General features: G+C 52.2%; 1 protein-coding gene across 2 annotated transcripts in view; it reads left to right on the forward strand.

Annotated features, from left to right (window-relative positions):
• The window catches only part of HELZ (helicase with zinc finger), an 86,979-nt gene extending 65,529 nt beyond the window's left edge, over positions 1-21,450 (forward strand). For both annotated transcript variants that reach the window (XM_040437435.1, XM_040437436.1), the window contains exons 26-31: positions 5,468-5,544; positions 5,685-6,249; positions 6,335-6,551; positions 6,654-7,170; positions 10,702-10,954; positions 20,543-21,450. In XM_040437435.1, coding sequence (XP_040293369.1) covers positions 5,468-5,544; positions 5,685-6,249; positions 6,335-6,551; positions 6,654-7,170; positions 10,702-10,954; positions 20,543-20,883 — 1,970 coding nt within the window. In that variant the 3' untranslated portion in view covers positions 20,884-21,450. The remainder of the gene's footprint in view (positions 1-5,467; positions 5,545-5,684; positions 6,250-6,334; positions 6,552-6,653; positions 7,171-10,701; positions 10,955-20,542) is intronic.
• The last annotated feature ends 1,115 nt before the right edge of the window (positions 21,451-22,565 follow it).

Below are 22,565 nucleotides of genomic sequence, written 5' to 3' on the forward strand. Positions count from 1 at the left end.
CAGTCACAGTGAGACCCCCCCTGTATACAGTGTCAGTCACAGTGAGACCCCCCCCTGTATACAGTGTCAGTCACAGTGAGACCCCCCCCTGTATACAGTGTCAGTCACAGTGAGACCCCCCCCTGTATACAGTGTCAGTCACAGTGAGACCCCCCCCTGTATACAGTGTCAGTCACAGTGAGACCCCCCCCTGTATACAGTGTCAGTCACAGTGAGACCCCCCCTGTATACAGTGTCAGTCACAGTGAGACCCCCCCTGTATACAGTGTCAGTCACAGTGAGACCCCCCCTGTATACAGTGTCAGTCACAGTGAGACCCCCCCTGTATACAGTGTCAGTCACAGTGAGACCCCCCCTGTATACAGTGTCATTCACAGTGAGACCCCCCCTGTATACAGTGTGTCACAGTGAGACCCCCCCTGTATACAGTGTCAGTCACAGTGAGACCCCCCCTGTATACAGTGTCAGTCACAGTGAGACCCCCCCTGTATACAGTGTCAGTCACAGTGAGACCCCCCCTGTATACAGTGTCAGTCACAGTGAGACCCCCCTGTATACAGTGTCAGTCACAGTGAGACCCCCCTGTATACAGTGTCAGTCACAGTGAGACCCCCCCTGTATACAGTTTCAGTCACAGTGAGACCCCCCCTGTATACAGTTTCAGTCACAGTGAGACCCCCCCTGTATACAGTGTCAGTCACAGTGAGCCCCCCCTGTATACAGTGTCAGTCACAGTGAGACCCCCCCTGTATACAGTGTCAGTCACAGTGAGACCCCCCCTGTATACAGTGTCAGTCACAGTGAGACCCCCCCTGTATACAGTGTCAGTCACAGTGAGACCCCCCTGTATACAGTGTCAGTCACAGTGAGACCCCCCCTGTATACAGTGTCAGTCACAGTGAGACCCCCCCCGTATACAGTGTCAGTCACAGTGAGACCCCCCCTGTATACAGTGTCAGTCACAGTGAGACCCCCCCTGTATACAGTGTCAGTCACAGTGAGACCCCCCCTGTATACAGTGTCAGTCACAGTGAGACCCCCCCTGTATACAGTGTCAGTCACAGTGAGACCCCCCCTGTATACAGTGTCAGTCACAGTGAGACCCCCCTGTATACAGTGTCAGTCACAGTGAGACCCCCCCTGTATACAGTGTCAGTCACAGTGAGACCCCCCCTGTATACAGTGTCAGTCACAGTGAGACCCCCCCTGTATACAGTGTCAGTCACAGTGAGACCCCCCCTGTATACAGTGTCAGTCACAGTGAGACCCCCCCTGTATACAGTGTCAGTCACAGTGAGACCCCCCCTGTATACAGTGTCAGTCACAGTGAGACCCCCCCTGTATACAGTGTCAGTCACAGTGAGACCCCCCCTGTATACAGTGTCAGTCACAGTGAGACCCCCCCTGTATACAGTGTCAGTCACAGTGAGACCCCCCCCTGTATACAGTGTCAGTCACAGTGAGACCCCCCCTGTATACAGTGTCAGTCACAGTGAGACCCCCCCCTGTATACAGTGTCAGTCACAGTGAGACCCCCCCCTGTATACAGTGTCAGTCACAGTGAGACCCCCCCTGTATACAGTGTCAGTCACAGTGAGACCCCCCCCTGTATACAGTGTCAGTCACAGTGAGACCCCCCTGTATACAGTGTCAGTCACAGTGAGACCCCCCCTGTATACAGTGTCAGTCACAGTGAGACCCCCCCTGTATACAGTGTCAGTCACAGTGAGACCCCCCCTGTATACAGTGTCAGTCACAGTGAGACCCCCCCTGTATACAGTGTCAGTCACAGTGAGACCCCCCCTGTATACAGTGTCAGTCACAGTGAGACCCCCCCTGTATACAGTGTCAGTCACAGTGAGACCCCCCCTGTATACAGTGTCAGTCACAGTGAGACCCCCCCTGTATACAGTGTCACTCACAGTGAGACCCCCCCTGTATACAGTGTCAGTCACAGTGAGACCCCCCTGTATACAGTGTCAGTCACAGTGAGACCCCCCTGTATACAGTGTCAGTCACAGTGAGACCCCCCCTGTATACAGTGTCAGTCACAGTGAGACCCCCCTGTATACAGTGTCAGTCACAGTGAGACCCCCCCTGTATACAGTGTCAGTCACAGTGAGACCCCCCTGTATACAGTGTCAGTCACAGTGAGACCCCCCTGTATACAGTGTCAGTCACAGTGAGACCCCCCTGTATACAGTGTCAGTCACAGTGAGACCCCCCTGTATACAGTGTCAGTCACAGTGAGACCCCCCTGTATACAGTGTCAGTCACAGTGAGACCCCCCTGTATACAGTGTCAGTCACAGTGAGACCCCCCTGTATACAGTGTCAGTCACAGTGAGACCCCCCTGTATACAGTGTCAGTCACAGTGAGACCCCCCTGTATACAGTGTCAGTCACAGTGAGACCCCCCTGTATACAGTGTCAGTCACAGTGAGACCCCCCTGTATACAGTGTCAGTCACAGTGAGACCCCCCTGTATACAGTGTCAGTCACAGTGAGACCCCCCTGTATACAGTGTCAGTCACAGTGAGACCCCCCTGTATACAGTGTCAGTCACAGTGAGACCCCCCTGTATACAGTGTCAGTCACAGTGAGACCCCCCTGTATACAGTGTCAGTCACAGTGAGACCCCCCTGTATACAGTGTCAGTCACAGTGAGACCCCCCCTGTATACAGTGTCAGTCACAGTGAGACCCCCCCTGTATACAGTGTCAGTCACAGTGAGACCCCCCCTGTATACAGTGTCAGTCACAGTGAGACCCCCCTGTATACAGTGTCAGTCACAGTGAGACCCCCCTGTATACAGTGTCAGTCACAGTGAGACCCCCTGTATACAGTGTCAGTCACAGTGAGACCCCCCTGTATACAGTGTCAGTCACAGTGAGACCCCCCTGTATACAGTGTCAGTCACAGTGAGACCCCCCTGTATACAGTGTCAGTCACAGTGAGACCCCCCTGTATACAGTGTCAGTCACAGTGAGACCCCCCTGTATACAGTGTCAGTCACAGTGAGACCCCCCTGTATACAGTGTCAGTCACAGTGAGACCCCCCTGTATACAGTGTCAGTCACAGTGAGACCCCCCTGTATACAGTGTCAGTCACAGTGAGACCCCCCTGTATACAGTGTCAGTCACAGTGAGACCCCCCTGTATACAGTGTCAGTCACAGTGAGACCCCCCTGTATACAGTGTCAGTCACAGTGAGACCCCCCTGTATACAGTGTCAGTCACAGTGAGACCCCCTGTATACAGTGTCAGTCACAGTGAGACCCCCTGTATACAGTGTCAGTCACAGTGAGACCCCCCTGTATACAGTGTCAGTCACAGTGAGACCCCCCCTGTATACAGTGTCAGTCACAGTGAGACCCCCCCTGTATACAGTGTCAGTCACAGTGAGACCCCCCCTGTATACAGTGTCAGTCACAGTGAGACCCCCCTGTATACAGTGTCAGTCACAGTGAGACCCCCCTGTATACAGTGTCAGTCACAGTGAGACCCCCCTGTATACAGTGTCAGTCACAGTGAGACCCCCCTGTATACAGTGTCAGTCACAGTGAGACCCCCCTGTATACAGTGTCAGTCACAGTGAGACCCCCCTGTATACAGTGTCAGTCACAGTGAGACCCCCCTGTATACAGTGTCAGTCACAGTGAGACCCCCCTGTATACAGTGTCAGTCACAGTGAGACCCCCCTGTATACAGTGTCAGTCACAGTGAGACCCCCTGTATACAGTGTCAGTCACAGTGAGACCCCCCCTGTATACAGTGTCAGTCACAGTGAGACCCCCCCTGTATACAGTGTCAGTCACAGTGAGACCCCCCTGTATACAGTGTCAGTCACAGTGAGACCCCCTGTATACAGTGTCAGTCACAGTGAGACCCCCTGTATACAGTGTCAGTCACAGTGAGACCCCCTGTATACAGTGTCAGTCACAGTGAGACCCCCTGTATACAGTGTCAGTCACAGTGAGACCCCCCTGTATACAGTGTCAGTCACAGTGAGACCCCCCCTGTATACAGTGTCAGTCACAGTGAGACCCCCCCTGTATACAGTGTCAGTCACAGTGAGACCCCCCCTGTATACAGTGTCAGTCACAGTGAGACCCCCCCTGTATACAGTGTCAGTCACAGTGAGACCCCCCCCTGTATACAGTGTCAGTCACAGTGAGACCCCCCCTGTATACAGTGTCAGTCACAGTGAGACCCCCCCTGTATACAGTGTCAGTCACAGTGAGACCCCCCCTGTATACAGTGTCAGTCACAGTGAGACCCCCCTGTATACAGTGTCAGTCACAGTGAGACCCCCCCTGTATACAGTGTCAGTCACAGTGAGACCCCCCCTGTATACAGTGTCAGTCACAGTGAGACCCCCCCTGTATACAGTGTCAGTCACAGTGAGACCCCCCCTGTATACAGTGTCAGTCAGTGAGACCCCCCCTGTATACAGTGTCAGTCACAGTGAGACCCCCCCTGTATACAGTGTCAGTCACAGTGAGACCCCCCCTGTATACAGTGTCAGTCACAGTGAGACCCCCCTGTATACAGTGTCAGTCACAGTGAGACCCCCCCTGTATACAGTGTCAGTCACAGTGAGAACCCCCCCTGTATACAGTGTCAGTCACAGTGAGACCCCCCTGTATACAGTGTCAGTCACAGTGAGACCCCCCCCTGTATACAGTGTCAGTCACAGCCCTGTATACAGTGTCAGTCACAGTGAGACCCCAACTGTATACAGTGTCAGTCACAGTGAGACCCCCCTGTATACAGTGTCAGTCACAGTGAGACCCCCCTGTATACAGTGTCAGTCACAGTGAGACCCCCCTGTATACAGTGTCAGTCACAGCCCTGTATACAGTGTCAGTCACAGTGAGACCCCCCCTGTATACAGTGTCAGTCACAGTGAGACCCCCCCTGTATACAGTGTCAGTCACAGTGAGACCCCCCCTGTATACAGTGTCAGTCACAGTGAGACCCCCCCTGTATACAGTGTCAGTCACAGTGAGACCCCCCCCCGTATACAGTGTCAGTCACAGTGAGACCCCCCCCCCCCCGTATACAGTGTCAGTCACAGTGAGACCCCCCCCCCCCCGTATACAGTGTCAGTCACAGTGAGACCCCCCCCCCCCCGTATACAGTGTCAGTCACAGTGAGACCCCCCCCCCCCGTATAGTGTCAGTCACAGTGAGACCCCCCCCCCCGTATACAGTGTCAGTCACAGTGAGACCCCCCCCCCCGTATACAGTGTCAGTCACAGTGAGACACCCCCCCCCCCGTATACAGTGTCAGTCACAGTGAGACCCCCCCCCCGTATACAGTGTCAGTCACAGCCCCCCAGATGGTCAGCTGGTGTAGCTCGCACTGCTTATACCAGTATTATACGCTGTCCGTATCCGCCCGTCATATATACTGTATACTGCTGAGCAGATTCCTTAACCCTTCGTCTCCTTCCCCCGATCCAGGTAAAAGCGAGAACAATCCGTCAGCCGACATGAATAAGCTGCGCACCCCCGAGAAGAAACCGCTGGACTGCAAACCGGTAACGTGGGCTTTTTGTCACTAGCACCGCCACAAGCGCCATTTATAATGGGGCGGGACCTCACATGGGCAGAAGCCGATGCCTGTGTGTACCCCCATCCCCAGTGGTCGCCGTGACTAAGACACCTATTTGTTTTCCAGGTGGACTTGGACCCAAACACACAAACGAGAAGCCCAGAGTCTCGAGCCAACCTCGCCTTCCCCAACCCCAAATATCACCGCAAAGATAATCCGCCCCAGAGGCCGATGAATGTCCACCTGACTCCCCCGCACCCGCAGTACCCCATGCCCAGCCGCCACTTCCCACACGTCTCCCCCTTACAGCGGCCGCAGTTTCCCCTACAGCAGCAGAACCTTCTGTCCCAACAGCAGAACCATCTCCCAGAACTGCAGAACCAGATCCCTCCTCCCCCGCAGGGACCCGTTGTCCCGCAGCATAACCATTTAATGCAGCAGCCGCCCCCGCAGGCTTCTCAGCTGTCCCCCGCTTTCCAGCCCAATCAGTCCTTCTTTAATAACCCCATTCCTCACCGCCCCCCATCGCCCGGCGTGGACGGCATGATCCCGGAGCAGCCGCCGCCGACCATACTGCAGGACGTCAATAACCCGCTCCGCTCTGTCGCCCATAACAATCAGCTGATGTCTTCGCACCTCAACAGCTACATGGAGGACGGGCCTCCAGCCATGAGTGCAGGGGAGGCTCTAGGTGAGTACCCGGGGGGCCTTTACTGTCCCACTATATGGGTCATATGATGCCCACCTCTGACCGCGTATACCCTATATGCTCGCAGATCGTCTGCACAGTAACGTGGCGCTGGAGACGCTGAGGCAGCAGCAGACGAGGATACAGCAGTGGAACGAGCATAACGCCTTCCTGAGCCAAGCCAACCTCACATACCCGCACCACCCCCATCTACAAGCAATGGGTCTGGCCCAGCAGCAGCTCATCAGGCCTAACTGGAAGATCCCAAACAGCGGAGAGGAGGAGCCTGAGATCACATATTCCAGGTATTGTTTGGCGTCCCTTTAAGAATGACCAGTAGCAGATGCATGTGGATGATGGGAGTGTGCTTCCAAAGTAATGCCTGAGGGTATCGGGTGTTTTTCCAGGTTCCAGGAGTTTCTTCGGGAACTTTCTCAACACGAGCAGAGCGGTGATCATCGAGACCTCACAGAGATGCCTCCTCCTCAGTCCAGACTGTTACAGTACAGACAGGTCCAGCCCCGCAGCCCACCAGCACTCGCCTCCCCCTCCTCCGGCCACAGCGGCCACTTCCCCAGCTTCAGTGAAAACAGCCGAGGAGACATGGACATGAGCAACAATCCCACCTTCCCAGCGCACATGGCCAACGTGTACAGCAGCCCCTACACCATGCCATCGGAACACATGACGCCCCCTCCACCAATGAAATACCTGCAACACGACGGCTCCTGGGCCTACGCCAACCTTCAGCAGAATCCTCTAATGGGGCAGGGATTTCATTACGGTATGCCCCCTCTACAGCACAGACCACCACAGAACCCGTTCATCCATGTACAGAACCACCAGCCCCCCGCTGGTCAGGAAACATTTCACCCAGCCGCGCCCCGTGCCGTCTCCACCTCTTCACTCCACAATCTAGAAGAGGTAAGGTGCCAGTCTAGAAACTCGTGGTGTATGCTGAGTGTGCAGTGCTCAGTCCCTGCTCACCCAGTGGTGCGTGCAGTGCTCAGTCCCTGCTCACCCAGTGGTGCGGGCAGTGCTCAGTCCCTGCTCACCCAGTGGTGCGTGCAGTGCTCAGTCCCTGCTCACCCAGTGGTGCGTGCAGTGCTCAGTCCCTGCTCACCCAGTGGTGCGTGCAGTGCTCAGTCCCTGCTCACCCAGTGGTGCGTGCAGTGCTCAGTCCCTGGTTATCAGTGCTGCCTACTGTGCCCATCCCCAATACCAGACTGGAGTCTGGTTTTCCTCCCTGCGTCATCCTCGCTCCGCTCTGCTCATCCTCCGTAATGACGCCGGTGCCCTCTCCCCGATTATACAGATTGATTTAATGATTGGGCAGCGGCTGATTCGCCATGGCGGGCGAAGTGCTAGGCCCGACTCTGCGCTAATCTCCTGCCTTTGAAAGTCAAGATCAAAGTGTGACTTAGTGTCAGTCAGACCCTAATGAAAGCTGGAGATTTGGGTCTGCTCACTGGAAGTGGGCACCCCACTCACGCTCTGCACCTCCGCGCAGGACCCAAGTCTCTGAATTGATGACAGTGAGGTAACGGCGCTCTGCCTGTGTATGGCTAGACCAGCTAGTGGGGTGTACAGACACAGAGTTGGGCATTTGTGGGATATACAAGATAGCGGGGTGTCGTCGTACAGGGGAGGCTGCACCCCATCTTCTAGCTCTGCTTGCCATCCGCCTGCTGTCCTGATGAGCCTTGGCATCCCAGGGGGCAGACGCTGCCCTCTCTGATTACAGAATCTCGTGGCATCTGACACAAAGCGGCTCTCGACGGTGGAGAGATGTCATTGTCCAGGGGTGACGCTCCCCCCGGGAGCGTCTAATCAGAGTCTCCTCAGCGTCAGAGCCTCACCCCATCTCCGGTTTTAGATGTATTTTTTTCTACAAGCAGAATTTTCCAAGACAGTAAAACAGATTAAACTTTATAAAAATAAAAAAAATCACTTAAAGGGGTTGTCCAACCAGGAAACAGCTGGGTCCCATGACTGCTGCTGCCGCCAATCACAGGGCTAAACAGTCACAGCAGTCTGCAATAAGGTATGTGGGTAAGGCTCCATTCACTCGTCCGTATCCGTAAAACATGGACACCGCCAATCGCCGGCACTAATAGAATATGCAATTGCGGACAAGAATAGGACATGTTCTATTTTTTTCGGGAACGGAAATGCAGACCCAGAAGTGCGGGTCCACATTTCTGGAGCCGGGCCGCACATCGTGTGGCCCCATAGAAATGAATGGGTCCACAATTCCGTTCCGCAAATTGCGTAACGAAATTGCGGACATGTGAATGGACCCTAAGGGATAATGTCAGACTGTACAGGGACTCACCCCCCAACTGGTAACACCCAGCTGGACCTTCAGTGCAAACAGCTAGCAATTGATCTGAAACTTGTAGTAGGAATAATAAAGGAATGGCACAAAATCGAGTCATTTGAATAGATTCCCCAGAACTATTACATGGGGAATAGGGCTGCAGCTATTCATTAATTTAGAAATCAAGTATTCTACCGATTTAATCCAGTACTCTAATAAGAAAAAAAACTAATTAAAAGAACATTTTATTTTAAAAAAAAAAAAGCTTCCTCCATGCCATCAGACCTCTGTGCCATCAGCTCCCTCCATGCCATCAGCCCTCTGTGCCATCAGCCCACTGTGCCATCAGCTCCCTCCATGCCATCAGCCCTCTGTGCCATCAGCTCCCTCCATGCCATCAGCCCTCTGTGCCATCAGCTCCCTCCATGCCATCAGTCCTCTGTGCCCTCAGCTCCCTCCATGCCATCAGCCCTCTGTGCCATCAGCTCCCTCCATGCCATCAGTCCTCTGTGCCCTCAGCTCCCTCCATGCCATCAGTCCTCTGTGCCCTCAGCTCCCTCCATGCCATCAGTCCTCTGTGCCCTCAGCTCCCTCCATGCCATCAGCCCTCTGTGCCATCAGCTCCCTCCATGCCATCAGCCCTCTGTGCCATCAGCTCCCTCCATGCCATCAGTCCTCTGTGCCCTCAGCTCCCTCCATGCCATCAGTCCTCTGTGCCCTCAGCTCCCTCCATGCCATCAGTCCTCTGTGCCCTCAGCTCCCTCCATGCCATCAGTCCTCTGTGCCCTCAGCTCCCTCCATGCCATCAGTCCTCTGTGCCCTCAGCTCCCTCCATGCCATCAGTCCTCTGTGCCCTCAGCTCCCTCCATGCCATCAGTCCTCTGTGCCCTCAGCTCCCTCCTTGCCATCAGCCCTCTGTGCCATCAGCTCCCTCCATGCCATCACTCCTCTGTGCCCTCAGCTCCCTCCATGCCATCAGCCCTCTGTGCCCTCAGCTCCCTCCATGCCATCAGTCCTCTGTGCCCTCAGCTCCCTCCATGCCATCAGTCCTCTGTGCCCTCAGCTCCCTCCATGCCATCAGTCCTCTGTTCCCTCAGCTCCCTCCATGCCATCAGTCCTCTGTGCCCTCACCCCCCCCATGCCATCAATCCTCTGTGCCTTCAGCCCCCCATGCCATCAGTCCTCTGTGCCATCAGCTCCCCTTCATGTCATCAGTCCTCTGTGCCCTCAGCTCCCTCCATGCCATCTGCCCTCTGTGCCCTCAGCTCCCTCCATGCCATCAGTCCTCTGTGCCCTCAGCTCCCTCCATGCCATCAGCCCTCTGTGCCCTCAGCTCCCTCCATGCCATCAGCCCTCTGTGCCCTCAGCTCCCTCCATGCCATCAGTCCTCTCTGCCATCAGCTCCCTCCATGCTATCAGCCCTCTGTGCCCTCAGCCCCCCATGCCATCAGTCCCCCCCATGCCATCAGTCCCCCCCATGCCATCAGTCCTCTGGGCAATCAGCCGCCCCCCCCGTGCCATCAGCCCCTCCCATGCCATCAGTCGTCTGTGCCATCAACCCCCCCCCCCCCCCATGCCATCAGTCCTCTGGTCTATCAGTACTCTATGCCCTCAGCCTCCCATTAGTCCTCTGTGCCATCAGCCCCCCATGCCATTAGTCCTCTGTGCCCTCAGCTCCCCCAGTGCCACCTTCCCAACTCATAGCCGTCAGTCCCAGTGAAATACCTTTCCTGTAGGGGCGCCGCCGCCACTCCACGGCTCTGCTTGCCTCCTGTTCGCTCCCTGCACTGGGACCTGACATCACACAGCGTCAGGTCATAGTGCGCGCTTATGTGCACCATGTACAGTGCAGCACGCTTCGGGGGGGGGGGGGGGAATGGGCCACGGAGTAATAGCAAGCGCTTCCCTCACGCTCTGTGGTCACATGACACAACACAAATGAATCTTCGATGCAAAAAATTAGCATCAAGGATTTTTCTGTGTCGAGTTACTGGATTTACTTGCGTAATCGTTGATGTGAGAAGTTACTAAACCAGACTTTTCGGGATAGGGGACGTGTGCTCCTTAAGATGACTTCTTCCAATGATGCCTAAAAATATGGATATTGGAGTTGATTATTATTTTATTTCTTGTAGTATGAACCTAGAGGACCCGGCAGGCCGCTGTACCAAAGAAGAATCTCGGCTAGCTCGGCGCACCCCGGTTCAGAAGAATTAGCCGCTTGTCAAGAACCCCTCGGTCAATGTAAAGAAATTCAAGACCCCAACAAACCCCCATCATATAATTATTCATCTCCCGAACTCTGGGTCAACGCAGCATCGTCAGTCCCGTACCAGAACATTCCGTGCAACGGCGCCAACCCATCCGGACCGCCCCGGGACATGTTAGGTAGGAGTCGCTGCGGCTCGTGCAGACACGTTAATGGGAAGCAGAGGAGTTTGGGTTTTCCACCCTGTGAGGGTTAGGAGCTAGCTGACACTTATTAATATTTTATTATATTTAGGGTGTATGTATAATCACCAATCTGCAGGAATATTATAATTATTGTAATATGAGTATCATTATTTTTTAGCTTTTTTTTTTTTTTTTCTGTAGAGTGTATTGGTAAAGTCCTCACACCCTCTCACTGTCCTCACATTGCGCGCTCTCACTCCTTGTGCCATCAGTTCCCCCATCATTCTGCCCTCAGTCCCCATAATGAGAAAGTGAGAACAGAGGGTGAGAAATCTTTACTAAAAAAGGAAAAACTAAAATCTCAACTTGACATAATTGTTTGGCCCCCGTTACTCGGGACATAATTGTTTGGCCCCCGTTACTCGGGACATTATTGTTTGGCCCCCGTTACTCGGGACATAATTGTTTGGCCCCCATTACTCGGGACATAAGTCTTTGGCCCCCGTTACTCGGGACATAATTCTTTGGCCCCCGTTACTCGGGACATAATTCTTTGGCCTCCCGTTAATCGGGACATAAGTCTTTGGCCCCCGTTACTCGGGACATAAGTCTTTGGCCCCCGTTACTCGGGACATAAGTCTTTGGCCCCCGTTACTCGGGACATAAGTCTTTGGCCCCCGTTACTCGGGACCTAATTCTTTGGCCCCCGTTACTCGGGACCTAATTCTTTGGCCCCCGTTACTCGGGACATAAGTCTTTGGCCCCCGTTACTCGGGACCTAATTCTTTGGCCCCCGTTACTCGGGACCTAATTCTTTGGCCCCCGTTACTCGGGACCTAAGTCTTTGGCCCCCGTTACTCGGGACTTAGTTGAAGCCATTTTGGCAGTGATTACAGCCTCCAGTCTTCTTGGAGATGAGGCCACAAGGTTTACACCCCTGGATATGGGATTTTCAGCCGTTCTCCTCTGCAGATTCTTTTCAGCTCTGTCAGGTTGGGTGAGTAAAGGGTCTGAAGACTTATGTCCCGAGTAAAGGGTCTGAAGACTTATGTCCCGAGTAAAGGGTCTGAAGACTTATGTCCCGAGTAAAGGGTCTGAAGACTTATGTCCCGAGTAAAGGGTCTGAAGACTTATGTCCCGAGTAAAGGGTCTGAAGACTTATGTGCCGAGTAAAGGGTCTGAAGACTTATGTCCCGAGTAAAGGGTCTGAAGACTTATGTCCCGAGTAAAGGGTCTGAAGACTTATGTCCCGAGTAAAGGGTCTGAAGACTTATGTCCCGAGTAAAGGGTCTGAAGACTTATGTCCATGCCAAATTACAGTTTTTCCTTTTTAATAGATAATCTAAAATTCTGTTTCTCGTACATTCCATTGGGGACACAGACCATGGGTATAGCTTGAGGTATCAGTAGGAGGGACACTATGCAAATGAAGAGCTCCTCCTCCTCGGGCGATACCCCCCGGCTCCAGCAGGAGGAACTCAGTCTTTGCTTAGTGTCTGGATGAAGGAGGTTGACACTCTCACTATCTCGACTCCGGTTTGTTATTTTCTTATCTGTCCTGAAGTCTTCTCCCTCTGAAAGTGACCAGCAGAGTTCACCTCTTCAGACGTCTGACTCAGAAGTGCAGTGCTCTGGGTGGAGCATAGTAGAGATGGGAAGTTCGGATCTTTTTCATGAATCGGTTCATTTGAATCAGTTCACTCAAAAGAACCGATTCATGAATCGGATCTTCGGTTCACTTCCTGAGCCGGCAGAAGCAAGTGAACTGAAGATCAATGCGCATGCTCAGCTCATCGGATCTTCGGTTCACTTGCTGAGTCGGCTCTCAAGTGAACCGAAGGTCAGGAGGGACTCGCTCCTGGCAAACACAGCTCTGCTGCAGTGAATGCAGTGGAGCAGACTGGGATGTAGTGGCTATAGTTATTGCAGGGACTCAGATAATTGTCTGAGAGTTTATTAGTTAAAAGAATCGTGTCACCGAGTCCCTACCAGACTTCTGCTCTGCTACATGCTACACTACTGCATGCACCGTGTACACACACAGCTCTGCTTCATAGTGTATATATTGTCAGCTCCTGGGCTCAGTGTCACATACACCGTGTATAGATTGTCAGCTCCTGGGCTCAGTGTCACATACACAGTGTATAGATTGTCAGCTCCTGGGCTCAGTGGCACATACACAATGTATAGATTGTCAGCTCCTGGGCTCAGTGTCACATACACAGTGTATAGATTGTCATCTCCTGGGCTCAGTGTCACAACACAGTGTATAGATTGTCAGCTCCTGGGCTCAGTGTCACATACACAATGTATAGATTGTCAGCTCCTGGGCTCAGTGTCACATACACAGTGTATAGATTGTCAGCTCCCTGGCTCAGTGTCATACACAATGTATAGATTGTCAGCTCCTGGGCTCAGTGTCACATACACAGTGTATAGATTGTCAGCTCCTGGGCTCAGTGTCACATACACAGTGTATAGATTGTCAGCTCCTGGGCTCAGTGTCACATACACAATGTATAGATTGTCAGCTCCTGGGCTCAGTGTCACATACACAGTGTATAGATTGTCAGCTCCTGGGCTCAGTGGCACATACACAGTGTATAGATTGTCAGCTCCTGGGCTCAGTGTCACATACACAATGTATAGATTGTCAGCTCCTGGGCTCAGTGTCACATACACAATGTATAGATTGTCAGCTCCTGGGCTCAGTGTCACATACACAGTGTATAGATTGTCAGCTCCTGGGCTCAGTGTCACATACACAGTGTATAGATTGTCAGCTCCTGGGCTCAGTGGCACATACACAATGTATAGATTGTCAGCTCCCGGGCTCAGTGTCACATACACAGTGTATAGATTGTCAGCTCCCTGGCTCAGTGGCACATACACAATGTATAGATTGTCAGCTCCCTGGCTCAGTGTCACATACACAATGTATAGATTGTCAGCTCCTGGGCTCAGTGTCACATACACAATGTATAGATTGTCAGCTCCTGGGCTCAGTGTCACATACACAATGTATAGATTGTCAGCTCCTGGGCTCAGTGTCACATACACAATGTATAGATTGTCAGCTCCTGGGCTCAGTGGCACATACACAGTGTATAGATTGTCAGCTCCCTGGCTCAGTGGCACATACACAGTGTATAGATTGTCAGCTCCTGGGCTCAGTGGCACATACACAGTGTATAGATTGTCAGCTCCTGGGCTCAGTGGCACATACACAATGTATAGATTGTCAGCTCCTGGGCTCAGTGGCACATACACAGTGTATAGATTGTCAGCTCCCGGGCTCAGTGGCACATACACAGTGTATAGATTGTCAGCTCCCGGGCTCAGTGGCACATACACAGTGTATAGATTGTCAGCTCCTGGGCTCAGTGGCACATACACAGTGTATAGATTGTCAGCTCTTGGGCTCAGTGTCACATACACAATGTATAGATTGTCAGCTCCTGGGCTCAGTGTCACATACACAATGTATAGATTGTCAGCTCTTGGGCTCAGTGTCACAGCCAGGGCCCTGTACACACAGATGTTTCCCTCCTGCCTCCATATGGGTTCCGCCATGTTGCTCTCAGGGGCCTCAGCTCCACTACATGCTATACTAATGCCCGGGAGACAGGGAGCCGCAGAGCAGGAAGTCTGGCAGGGACTCGGTGACACGGTCGGTGACTCATTCGATTCTTTTAACTAATAAACTGTCAGACTATTCTCCGAGTCCCTGCGACTCCCCCTGTTCTGTGAGTCAGTGCTGGCTGCCTCTGATTGGTTGGAGGGCGGGGAGGGGCGGGGCTATCTTCCACTGTCGGCTCCTATTACACTGCCTGCTGCTGCCTCTATGCTAATCTGACTGAGCGGCTTCACACGGATCGGCTCAGTCAGAGGAACCGACTCTTCCGGTTCAGTGAACTGAATCCATTCAAATGAACGATTCGTTCATGATCCGGACATCACTACAGCATAGGTGACCCAAAAGCTGGTGGGATACCGGAGCTAACAGGTCGAGCCCGGATCCACTTTTCTTCTGGGGGGGAAATGGAGGCGGCCAGGCAACGTCCAAAGAACGGCGGCGGGAACTCTATGGGGGACCAGGAAAGCGCCATGCTGACCTGTGTCCCCATCTAGCATGGCGCTTTCCTGGTCCCCCATGGAGTGCCCGCCGCCGTTCTTTGGAGTGGATCCGGGCTCGACCTGTTAGCTCCGGTATCCCACCAGCTTTTGGGTCACCTATGCTGCCCTCCACCCAGAGCACTGCACTTCTGAGTCAGACGTCTGAAGAGGCGAACTCTGCTGGTCACTTTCAGAGGGAGAAGACTTCAGGACAGATAAGTACTCATCTCCCCCCCACCCCCGCCTATGGGCCGTCTGGGTGAATTGGGAGATGGGTGTTTTATGTTGGGGATGGGCTTTGGAGGCACAGGGGTTTATCTTGGGGTTGCTCCCTGCTGGACCGGGCATCTTACTTTCTTTTTATTACATCGGGGGCGCCGTTGCAGGCTCCGCCCCCCGCTCCTACCTTCCTGGGTACCTTCCTGGTCCCCGTTTCATAAGGGGTCTCCGCCACCTGCACTCGGCATTTAACCCCCGATACGCCATTTGCGTCGTCCGGGGAAGAGGACAATTCAAATAGTGTGCGCGCGCGCTTTTTCCCGCCATTGATGTCATTTTGGGGGCGGAGCCTCACGCTCCGCTCTGGCTCCTTCCTGCTGTCAAGCTGTGCACATCGCACTGCAGCTCCCGACTCCTCTGCTGTTAACTCTGCGTTGCCTAGGTGATAGGACGTATTTATCTCTTTCTTCAGCGATTTAAGTGATCTTCCTTTTGTGCTGCCATCATGCCTAAGCCTGGGGCCCCACTTAAGTCTGCCAAAATCCGCTTCTCAGACCCCAATGGGGTCCTGTAAGGCGTGTCTTTTCCCTTTAACTGTCTCTGGTACCTGTGCCTCCTGCCCTGCCCCCAGTCGGGATCGCCCTTCTCCCCCTTCTTTCACCCAATCCAGTTCCTCCCCTGTCTCTATGGAGCCTGCGGTACCCGCTTGGGCCTCTGTTATGTCCGGCGCGACCGCTGATTTGGCCCTAGTTGCCAAGGCAGCCATGTCCTTTATGGACCGTATGGCAATGGCTAATCCTGTAGCTCCAACCACTCCATCTCCACTCAATTAAGACCGTTAAGAGGCAGCGTGAGCGGCAGCGTCCATCCTCGGCTGACTCCGCTTTCCCCCCTAGCCTAGTGGTGCATGCGGACTATTCTCCCACCCCTAGGGAGCACAAGTCTGAAGGGGAATTGTCTGGCTCAGATGATGTCGCGGAGCCGGACACCCCACCTAAGCACCCCACCTTGGTGGCTGACTTGGTAGCGGCTGTCCGTAACACCTTTAATCTCCACGGGGATTCTCCTCCTTCCACTAGTCGGGAGTTCTCCCTTTTTGCCATCTAAAGAGCCTGGGACGGTAGTGCTTCCGGTCCATGGGGAATTTTCCACGGTCATAGCTAAGGCCTGGAATCGCCCTCATCAAAAGTTTTCTGCCACCAAACGCATGGATATGCTGTATCCTTTTCCGGAGGATAGTGTGGAGAAGTGGTCTTCTCCCCCTAAGGTGGAACCCCGGTGGCCAGATTAGCCAAGAATACGGCCCTTCCTGACCTAGATGGCTCCTCGTGGTGGACAGGCGTCTGGATTCTCTCGCCAAATCCATTTTCTCTTTGGCGGGCAGGTCCCTGCGGCCTGCCTTTGCCTCTGCTTGGGTTGCCAGAGCCCTGTCAGTGTGGTCACAGCGCCTCCACCAAGATCTGGCGGAACAAGATGCGTCTGCTGACATGCTGGATCTGATTCACCAAGTGTCTCAGGCTTCCATCTTCCTATGCGAGGCTTCCAGGGACATTGGTTCCCTCTTTGCCCGCATCTCTGCCCTCTCAGTCATTCAGTGCAGAGAGGTCTGGTTGAAAGTGTGGGATGCGGACGTTTCTTCTAAGCGTTCCCTTGCTCACCTTCCCTTTAAGGGTCCAGACTGTTTGGGCGAATTTATCTCTGGCGCGACAGGAGGCAAGAGCACTCATCTGCCCCAGCCCAGAGCCAAGCGCTCCTTTCGGTCCACGGCTTCTGGTTCCCGGTACCAGTCATTTCGTCGCTTCCCTAACAACAGGGCGTCTCCGTTCTCCTCCGCGGGGGGGTCTCAGGACTCCCGCAAGAAGCCCTCCTTTAGGCCCCAGTCTTCCTGGCGCCAGAAGACGCAGTCAGCCCGTCCTGCTGCTCCCAAGCAGGCCTCCGCATGAAGGGACGCCCCCACCCCTTGCGGTGGGGGGGCCGCCTGCTCTCTTACCAGCAGGTCTGGAGGGCTCATGTTCAGGATGTCTGGGCGCTAGAAGTTGTAAGTTCGGGTTACAAGATTGAGTTCGCGTCCAGACCGCCGGAACGTTTTTTCCCTTCTCGCGTTCCGGGGGATCCGGCCCGGGCCTCGGACCTCTTAAGGGCAGTGCCTTCCCTGCTAGACAGGGGGGTTATCGCCCCAGTTCCCCTAGAGGAACAAGGAATAGGATTCTATTCAAACCTGTTCGTGGTCCCAAAGAAGGAGGTGTCGGTGCGGCCGATCCTGGATCTGAAGCTACTCAACAAGCTTCTGCGGGTACGGAGATTTCGGATGGAGTCCCTACGCTCAGTTATTGCTTCTCTGCTTCCAGGGGAGTTCCTCGCATCTGGGGACATCCAGGACGCCTATCCTCACATCCCTATCACAGAATGTCGCCAACGTTTTCTGCGCTTCGCCATTGGCAACAGGCACTATCAGTTTGTCGCTCTTCCTTTTGGGTTAGCAACCGCCCCGCGGGTCTTTATCAAGATCCTCGCACCGCTTATGGTGCTTCTTCGCTCCAGGGGCATTACTGTGCTGCCTTATCTAGACGACATTCTGATGAAGGCCCCCTCGCTACTGCAGGCCGAGGACGGCGTCCGGATCACCGTTCGGACACTGGAACAATTTGGGTGGCTGATCAACATCCCAAAGTCATCTCTCCTTCCCTCCCAGAGACTCTCCTTCCTGGGGATGGTCCTGGATACTTCGGCTGCCAAAGTGTATCTTCCGGACTCGAAGTCCTCCCAGATCCAGGGGGCGGTGTTGCACCTCCTGCGCTCCCCGTGCCTCTCCATTCGGGAGTGCATGCGGGTCCTGGGTCTTATGGTGGCCTCCTTCGAGGCCGTTCCATATGCCCAATTTCACACTCGATCGCTTCAACATGAGATCCTTTACCTCTGGGACAAGACCTCTCTGGGTCTGGACGCTCGCGTCAGTCTGTCTCTGTGGGTTCGGGCATCACTCCCTTGGTGGCTGTCCCTTCAAAATCTGAGGTCAGGGAGGTCCTTTCTCCCGGTCTCTTGGCGATTGTCACCACAGATGCCAGTCTCCTGGGTTAGGCCGGCGTTCTCCGATCCCTCACGGTCCAGGGGGTTTGGTCAGAGGCGGAATCCCGCCTCCCGATCAACATCGTGGAACTGGGAGCGGTTTGTCACTCCCTCTCCCATTGGACTCCTCTCCTTGCCGGCCGTCCGTGCGGGTTCAGTCAGACAATGCCACGGCTGTGGCTTACATCAATCACCAAGGTGGGACCCGCAGCCGGGCGGTGATGCAGGAAGTGAGGAGGATCCTGCAGTGGGCAGTCTCATGTTCCGCTGTTGTCGGCGGTGTACATCCCGGGAGTCGTCAACTGGACAGCGGACTTCCTAAGTCGCAACAGGGTGGATCTAGGCGAGTGGTCTCTGCATCCACACGTATTCGAAGACGTCTGTCACCGGTGGGGCCATCCAGATGTGGACTTGATGGCGTCCAGGCTCAACAACAAAGTTCCGGTGTTCCTGGCTCGCTCTCGGGATCCCAAGGCACACGAGGGGGACGCGCTGGTGGCTCCTTGGAAGGACTTCAGCCTCCTTTATGTCTCCCCTCCACTTCCTCTGCTGCCGAAGGTTCTACGCAGTATCGAGGCGGAAGGGATTCCGTCCATTCTCATCGCCCCGGATTAGTCTAGTCGCGCATGGTTCTCGGACGTCGCCCGGATGCTGGCAGACGCACCATGGTCTCTTCCCGACAGGGAAGATCTCCTGTCTCAAGGACTGCTTTTCCACTGGAATTTACGGTCTCTTCGTTTCACGGCGTGGCTGTTGAAACCTCCATCCTGAAGAAGAGGGGGTTCTCGGATTCTGTCGTTAGAACCATGGTTAGGGCAAGGAAGCCGGCTTCCTCCAGGATTTAATACCGTACCTGGAATGCCTTCCTGCTTTTTTGTGAGAACTCAGGGTTCCCTCCACTTAGTTTTTTCCATTCCGGTGATTCTTTCTTTCCTTCAGTCTGGCCTTGAGCTGGGGCTGTCCCTGGGCTCCCTGACGGGCCAAGTTTCGGCCTTAGCGGTCTTCTTTCAAAGATCTCTTGCTCTCCTGGGTCCTGTGAAGACCTTCCTGCAGGGGGTGGCGCGTTCGGCTCCTCCGTACGTCCCCCCTTTGCCTCTGGGGATCTCAATTTGATCCTCCCCGCTCTTCAGTCAGCTCCCTTCGAGCCATTGAGGGGGGGTCTCCCTGACTATGATTACCTGGAAGGTGTTCTTCCTTGTGACCATAACTTCCATTGGGCGAGTATCGGAGCTGGCCGCTCCTTCTTGCCAGGAGCCTTTTCTGGTTTTTCATCAGGATAAAGTGGTACTCCCTCCTGTTCCATCCTTTTTGCAGGCTGTGGTTCCTGTCTGACAGTTGGACGTTTTTTTTCCTGGCGGTGTTGATGTTTTTCCCCACCCCATGGACTGCTTTAGGACGTCCCATGGAATGTGTCCCCCAATGGAATGTACGAGAAAAGGAGATTTTTTGTGAAACTCACCTGTAAAATCTTTTTCTCGTTGTTTCCATTGGGGGACACAGCTCCCGCCCATTCTGTTTGTTGCAGGAGGGGTTCTGTTGTTGGTTGGGCCTCTGGGCCTTGGTTTGATGGTTTCCATTATTTGGATTCTTTCTCCTTCTCCTACACATTTTGCAACGCCTGAGTTTCTCCTGCTGGAGCCGGGGGGTATAGCCCGAGGAGGAGGAGCGCTTTCATTTGCATAGTGTCCCTCCTACTGATACCTCAAGCTATACCCATGGTCTGTGTCCCCCAATGGAAACAACGAGAAAAAGATTTTACAGGTGAGTTTCACAAAAAATCTCCTTTTTCACTTTCTAGTTATGAGGTATTGAGGGCAAAATGATGGGAGGAAAATGTGATATTTTTATTTATTTTTTTATTTTAGCACAAGAAGCAGGATAACAAAATGTGAAAAAAGTGAACGGGTCTGAAGACTTCATGAATGTGCTGTGTATACTTATAAGGGCCCCAGAATTAGAAAAATATGACTGCTTTCCTCCAGAAAGAGCACCCCCTGCCCTTAGCTGATTGTATTTGGTATTGCAGCTCAGCTCCATATAGCTGAATACAGCTGAGCTTCCAGGACCATCCACAGCCAGGTTCTTTATCCTGGACAGCCCCCTTTATATTCCTTTGCTGTTTGTTTCCATGTAATTTACCGCCATGTCCCTTCACTGATTGTTAACCTCTCTTTGTAACAGTTGCTCCCCAGAAAATGGTGAAGCCCCCTGACGAGCATCTCAAAGCGGAGAACCTGCAGATGTCCAGCTCCTTCAATTACAACGTCCTGCAGCATCTGGGCCAGTTCCCCCCTCTCATGTCCAACAAGCAGAATGCAGAACCCAACGGAACCGCAGCCGCCCAACAGAACGCGGGCGCCAACAAGCCCACCATGTCTTACGCTAGCGCCCTGCGGGCTCCACCTAAGCCCAAACCCCCACCTGAACAGGCAAAAAAGAATAGCGACCCCCTGTCTTTATTTCAGGAACTTAGCTTAGGGAGTTCATCAGGTAACAACGGCTTCTATTCCTATTTTAAGTAGACCCTCCCCCCTCACTTTTTGCCTTTTGTGTTTTTTGTATACAATTTTTTTTTTGTCATTTTGTAGAAATATTTTAGTTTTGGTTAATGAGTGACCTATAGCCTCACTGTCATTTTAAGCATTTTGGGTTTTTTCATTTTTTTCTTGTATGTGTGCATAAAAAAAAGAAAACGTGTTTTGCGTCGCCGTCTGTGTATCTGCAAGAATTATGCACACGTAATTTACGGCTCACGGCCTACTGATCTCTGCTGCCATTTTTAAAATATCTACCTTACTCAATATTGAGTTTTTAATTATTTAAAAAAAAAAAATAATCTTGACAAACATTGAGGCGAGATAGCAGTTGTCCGCAGAACTGCTGCTGCTCCTGGCTCTGATCTCCCATTGCTGTAGCTAATGGAAATTTTACATAGGTGCAAGAACGGCGACGCAAATGCACATAAAAAAAATTATATAACAATGATGTGTGAATGTATATTGTACCCAGTATACATCCACTGGTAACAGTTTGTAGCTTTGCAGAAATCTGCAACAACTGTTACAGAGAGGAAAATCCCAAAAAATAAAGTTTTTTTCCCCCGCCTTTTACCGTGGGGCGAGGCTTATGACCGTTTTACGTAACCCTTTTTTTTAACGTGTCATAAATGTTGCATTACAGTTAGCAGCTTCGGCAATATATCTTTAAGAAAAAATAAAATTACAGAAAGTAAAAAGTTTAAAAAAAAAAGAGAAAAATTAAGAGAAAAAAATATTAAAATTTTGTCAAAGTTGTATTTAAAGAGAAAAAAAATGTAAGTAGTCTTTACAGTTATTCAGTTGACGTCGGCATCCAATACTGGGTTTCTGTAGCAGAAATAAACCAGTCCATGTAAAAATTGTATCTTATTACATTCACTTTTTTTCTCTATGGCTTGTATTTTAATTTTTGTTTTTCCTCTTTTTTATTATTTTTCTTTTTACATTTTTTTTTTTTTTTTAGCTTAACCATAAAAATCCATTATTTGTTTTGCTTTGGTTTTAGCTGTGTTTTTTCTGATGCTGTCTTCAGTAAAAAAAAAAAAAAAATTATTATTGAACAGTCTTCAGACTTTAGGTTTTAATTGTATTTTATTTTTTTTCTGTCTTGGGGACCCTGATAAGCAATTACTACTACAAAGATTTCAGTGTGAATGTATATATATAAAAAAAAAAACATCACACCAATTAGAGCTTCTGCGGCCATTTACTCAATTTCGTTAGGTATTAAAATGTCTGTTTTTGAGGCGGCTGGCGCAGTGGGCGGAGCTTATAAGCTGTGGAAGCTTTTTTTCCCCTCATTTAAAATGGTACCAACCAGAATGCTGCATTGAAATTTTTGTATTACTAATTGTTCCAATTGGGTCGGGGGAAAAAAAATTTTTTGGAGGGGAGGCCTATTGAACTTTTTATTTTTTTTTGGCAGTAGCATGTACTTTGCTTGTACACAATGATTGGATGCAAAGTATATAAAACACACAAAAAAAAACATTTCAAAATCAAAAAGTTTTGTAGATTTTGTTTTTTTTTGTACTTTTTTTTTTCCTTTATGATTTATTTTTTTTCTATATTCCTAGCTTGGGTTTGTTAAACTCTACAGATACCTCTGCGAGGCAATACACAGGCGTACGACACTGCTTTACAGTACGGAATAATGTGTCCACATT

The sequence above is a fragment of the Bufo bufo genome, chromosome 6 (assembly GCF_905171765.1).
Source record: "Bufo bufo chromosome 6, aBufBuf1.1, whole genome shotgun sequence".
NCBI classification, from domain to species: Eukaryota; Metazoa; Chordata; class Amphibia; order Anura; family Bufonidae; genus Bufo; species Bufo bufo.